Genomic DNA, 5,736 nt, shown 5'->3' on the forward strand with positions numbered 1-5,736 from the left:
ATACTTCTTTTTTAATAAAATTATACCTGACATGTGCAGGAGCGAGATCTTTTTTGGGATTATTAACATATTCGTATGTGAATTGTGTCTTAAAACTTCTCCATCTCTCTCCTTCATATTTAATCCATTCCTTCTTCAAAGGATCCTTGATTTTACCATCCTTGTCTTTAACACACCAATCTGGAATAGTGAAATGAGTATACACATACAGTATATGGCATATGTTGTTAGTATATATGTGATTATAAAATATAATAAAGTGTTGAATTTAAAATACCTGAACATCAACCCATATAGCGTCTTTTATTCCATTATCTATGTCTTTCCACTCATCTTTCAAAATACAACATCTCTGCCGAGCAAGAGATGCTATGTAACTCTTAAAATTTGCAGCATTTTTACCAACACTAGTACATTCATAAGTTCTTTGATCAAACTCAACCTTTATCTTTTCACCCGTTTGATGAACTTTGTCAATTTGTGTCATCAAAGTTGGACCTCTAACTCTTTTTTTATTAGGATTACCAGATGAAGAGGACTTGTCGGTTGAATCAGCCATGTATCTGTTTAAACAAAATAAAAATAATTAGAAATCAAATTAAACACAAGATAAAAACAAATAGACATAAAATTAAGCACGAGATAAAACGATTTGACATAAAATTAGGCACAAAATAAAAACAATTAGAAATCAAAGAAATGTCGAATTAACTTATAGAAAACACCTTAGTAGTTCTCCCATATCCCTTCTTCATGATCTATGTGAATAGCATGCACATCATCCTCTACATCTTCTTCAATGAAGGTAGGCACATTTGTTGAGAAAGGAGGAGTTTCGGAAATATCAAGATTCGCATCTTGATTTTCATCACTATCATGCACCTTTCCTTGTAGAACAACTGACCACCTTTTATTAGAAGGATCTGTGACATAAAAAACTTGTTTTGCTTGAGATGCCATGATGAAAGGTTCGTCCGCATAAGCTAACTTGCTAAGATCAACCAATATAACTCCAAATTCATCAATTCTTACACCACTATTGATATCAACCCATTTGCATTTAAATACAGGAACTTTAAAAACAACATAATCAACTTCCCAAATCTCTTCAATCACCCCAAAGTATGGTGTAGATGCCATAACCGGGTTTTTATCTTTAGACTTTAGCACTAGAGAAGTGCATGGACTCGGCCACAATCATAACCCCACTATTTTGCGTGGTACTACGGTCATCCTTTGCCTTCGTATAAAAGGAAGTTTTATTAATATCATATCCACTCCAAGTTATTATGTTACATTTAGGCTCATAGGACAACCACTTAATTGTTTTTGAAGCACTATCATCACCAGCAATTTTTTCTTTAAACCACTTAGAGAAACTCTTATTATTCTCTTTTAACAACCCTCTTTCACTCATCTTGGGGTACTTTTTCTTTATGATACTTTTGTGAGCAAATAAGTAAGGTTGAACTTCATCCGTGTTATTCAATATATACAAATGCGCTTGAACAACCACATCAATACTTAAGCTCTTGATCTTTAAACCTTATGTACCCACACCCTCACATCTTCCATCATGACGAGACTTGGGAACCCCTACATCATTCACTTCCGACAAATAGTTAGAACAAAACTCAATTGCTTCTTCTGCAATATACCTCTCAATAATCGATGCTTCCGGACGGTGTGGGTTCTTGGTATACCCTTTTAGGATCTTCATGTATCGCTCTATTGGATACATCCACCGTAAAAAAATTGGACCACATAATCTAATCTCCCTTACTAGATGAACAATCAAGTGAACCACAATGTCAAAAAATGAAGGAGGAAAAAACATCTCTAATTGGCACAAGATAACTGCAGCCTCATTTTCCAAATCTTCTAACTTTAATGGATCAATGGCTTTGCAACAAATTGCATTGAAAAACAGGCACAACCTAGTTATAGTCTTCCTAACATTGTTAGGCAATATCCCACGAATAGCCACTGTTAGTAGTTGTTGCATTAAGACATGACAGTCATGAGATTTTAAGCCAACTAATTTGAGATCTTTAACCGATACAAGCCTCTTGACATTTGATGAGTAACCATGCGGCACTTTGATACTTTCTAAACACTCACAAAAACTTGTTTTCTCTTTTTTCGACAAAGTGTAGCAGGCAGGAGGCAAATACGTCTTGTTACCTACATAATGTTATCATCAAGAATTTCAACAATTAAAGTTATGAACATGCTATTTTAACATCAAAAGGTAATGATATCTTAATTTGAACAAATAGTTGGTACCTATATATTGTGGAGTTAGCTCTTCTCATATACCCATCACACCCAAATCTAGACGAGCATTAATACCATCCCTTGTCTTGCCTTGAATGTTGAGAAGTGTTCTGATTACAATATCACATACATTTTTCTCCACGTGCATCACATCAATACAATGTCTTACCTCAAGACTAGACCAATATGGAAGATCGAAGAAAACCAACCTCTTTTTCCATATATTATTCACAATAGGCCGCTTTTGGTACTTTCCAAAAACAGCAGTAATGCCCTATTGTCGTTGATAAACTTCCTCTCCAGTTAAGGGCTTTGGAGAAACACCATACTCTTGTTCCCCATTGAAAGCTTTCCGCAATCAACGATATGGATGATAACGATTTAAAAGTTTTCAATGCCCGAGATAAACAGTCTTATTTCCTTTTTCAAGCTGATGGTAACATGTGTCTTTTTCACATATAGGACACGCTTTATGCCCTTTAACTTTATACCCAGACAAATTGTCATATGCCGGAAAATCGTTGATGGTGCAAAACAACATGGCACGCATATTGAACTGTTCACCAGAATGTGCATCGAAAACATCCACCCCTTCCTCCCACAACACTTTTAAATCATCGATTAGTGGACTTAGATAAACATCTATGTCATTTCTTGGTTGTTTTGGGCCCGAAATCAACATGGATAACATCGCATATTTATGCTTCATGCACAACCTAGGAGATAGGTTGTAAATCATCAGAAGAATAGACCAAGAAGTATGGTTAGTATTTAGATTACCAAACGGATTCATTCCATCAGTAGAAAGTCCAAGTCTAAGGTTTCTCGACTCTTTGCCAAAATTTGGAAACAAAGAATCTATTTTCTTCCATTGTAAAGAATCAGCTACATGGCGGATTTTTCCATCACATTTTCTTTCTTCTGCATGCCATCTAAGGTTATTTGCGTCGTTTGCGTTAGAGAATAATCTCTTGAACCTTGAAATCATTAGTAGGTACCATACCACTTTTGCGGGAGGACCCTTTTTGACCTCATCATCATCACTAGATTCACCATGTCTCTTTTTGTAGCGTGACACCTTGCACTTCGGACAATGGTTATAGTTTACATACTATTTTCTGTATAATATGCAATCATTAGGACATGCATGTATCTTTTCATACTCCAAACCCATCGGACACAGTATTTTCTTCGCCTCATAATAACGACTTGGTAGTACGTTACCTTCTGGAAGCATTTGTGTCAACAATTCAAGCAATTCGGTAAAACTTTTGTCAATCCACCCGTTAATTGCCTTCAGATTAAACAATTTTAACAAGGCTGACAAACGTGTAAAATTTGTGCATCCTGGGTACAAAGGTGTATCCTTGTCATTGCATAAATTATCATACGCATGTGCCCTCTTAAACGAATCTTGTCTAATATCACACATCATGTCTTCCAGACGATCATCCATTTCTACACTAACATTATCTCTTTGGGACACATTTGAATTTACTACCACTTCACCGTGCCATATCCATTGTGTATAACTTTGACAAATCCCTTTACAAATTAGATGATTCATGATTTCTTTCTTACTAAGCTTTGGTTCTTTATTTGCACAACGAACACATGGACAGAGAAAAAGTGTAGGGTGACTATCTTCAGCATTACTTTTAGGAGGAGGAAGATCTTTTTTAGCATTACTTTCAGCAAACTGTAGAAATTCCATCACTCCATGTTCGTACTCAGCACTTAATCGATTAGCTCTCATCCAACTACGATTCATACCTACAACGTAAACTTAAGAACAACTAAAAAATTGGTGAAATTTGCACCTTCTTGAAACGTGTGTATATATATATATATATATATATATATATATATATATATCAAATAATTGATTAACATTATAGCATAAATGAGTTATATTTAGTAATATTTACTAAACCAAAATCTTGAAACTTCTGCCAAACCAAATTAAAATCAGCACATACTAAAAGTTATATTTAACTAGTTTTTTCTAACTCATTTATTTTGTTCTACTTCCAATAAGTAATGTTCAAATGAAAAAATAGCAAACATGCATATATATATATATATATATATATATATATATATATATATATATATATATATATATATATATATATATATATATATATATATATATCAACAAAGAAATTGATTCTAACGATTGTTAACACAAAGTTGGATAAACAACTTATTTACAATTTATAGCACAAATACTTATCATAATAAGCATTTCTGTATACGCTATTTTTATAAGAAAAGATCAAACAAAGTTAAATAAACCAAAACAAACCTCATTGCCACCTCTAATACAACATCCATTTTACATAATAGTATTAACTTTTTCAAATTAAAAAAATCGATTAAAAGATAACTTCTAACAATCAATAGTAGCAGAAATGATAACAAAATATATATCATCCAGAACAAACAAAGTCAAAAACTTAGTAACAGTAAAATGATAGCAAGATAATGTAGTTAGATTCATGAAACAAAAATATATACTCAGATTCATGAAACAAAGTCTGGGCAACAAAAATATGTACTTGGAATGAGAATGGTGGCTGGCTGGAAAACGTTGAAGACGCGGAGGAGGTCGTAGCGGCGGAGGGAGGTCGCGCGTGGAGGGAGGGAAAACGTACGTTGAAGACGCAGAGGGAGGTCGTAGCGGCGGAGGGAGGTCGCGCGCGGTCCGATGGCGGTCCGGTGTTGACGGTGGTTTGATGAGAGTGCAACAGGCAGTGGTTGGTTTGGTCGAGGACGGTGGAGGGAGGTCGGAGCGTAGGGAGGTCGAGGACGGAGGAGGGAGGACGACAGAGTGAAGAAACGTTTCGCAGAAAAGAAATGTTTTGTGAGAAAGGAGGCTAGGGTTTAGTTGGAATTAGTGGAAAAAATGGGGTACTTTTCCCATCGGGTTTCACTTGGGCCGATGGAAAAGCCCTTTCAGAAATACTTTTCCCATCGGGTATGAATTGGGCCGATGGAAAAGCCTAATTAAAAAGACTTTTCCCATCGGTTGCTTAATAACCGATGTACACATTATTTATAAAATATTTACTTTTCCCATCGGGTATGAATTGGACCGATGGAAAAGCCCAATCAAGAAGACTTTTCCCATCGGTTATGAATTGGACCGATGTAACAGGCTTTATAAAATATTTAGCCTTATGTACATTAATGCCACCGTGTAGTGGTTTTTTATTTTTTGAGTTATTTTTCCCATCAGCTCCATTAAATGTCTGAAGTAAAATCCCAAAGTCAAAATTTTTTCACATCAATTTGTTTTAAAACCTGATGTAAAATTCTTTGTCATATACTTTTCCCATCAGTTTTATTTATACCTGATATAAAATCTTGTAACCAAATGTAATTTTTTTAGTAGTGTAAATATATTTATATACGAGAAATAATATTTATGATCAAATATTTTTTATCTAAAAATCG

The 5,736-nt window shown here is 34.7% G+C and overlaps 1 protein-coding gene across 1 annotated transcript; it reads right to left on the reverse strand.

Moving 5' to 3' along the window:
* Nucleotides 1-1,546: 1,546 nt before the first annotated feature.
* LOC131651323 (uncharacterized) lies at nt 1,547-3,265 on the reverse strand. Its single transcript, XM_058920987.1, has 3 exons — nt 2,687-3,265; nt 2,320-2,551; nt 1,547-2,184 (listed from the first exon to the last, which is right to left on the reverse strand). Exons 1-3 carry the CDS (start codon nt 3,263-3,265, stop codon nt 1,547-1,549), a joined length of 1,449 nt encoding a protein of 482 aa, XP_058776970.1.
* Nucleotides 3,266-5,736: the final 2,471 nt, after the last annotated feature.

This window comes from Vicia villosa, linkage group LG2, assembly GCF_029867415.1.
Source record: "Vicia villosa cultivar HV-30 ecotype Madison, WI linkage group LG2, Vvil1.0, whole genome shotgun sequence".
Taxonomy (NCBI): domain Eukaryota; kingdom Viridiplantae; phylum Streptophyta; class Magnoliopsida; order Fabales; family Fabaceae; genus Vicia; species Vicia villosa.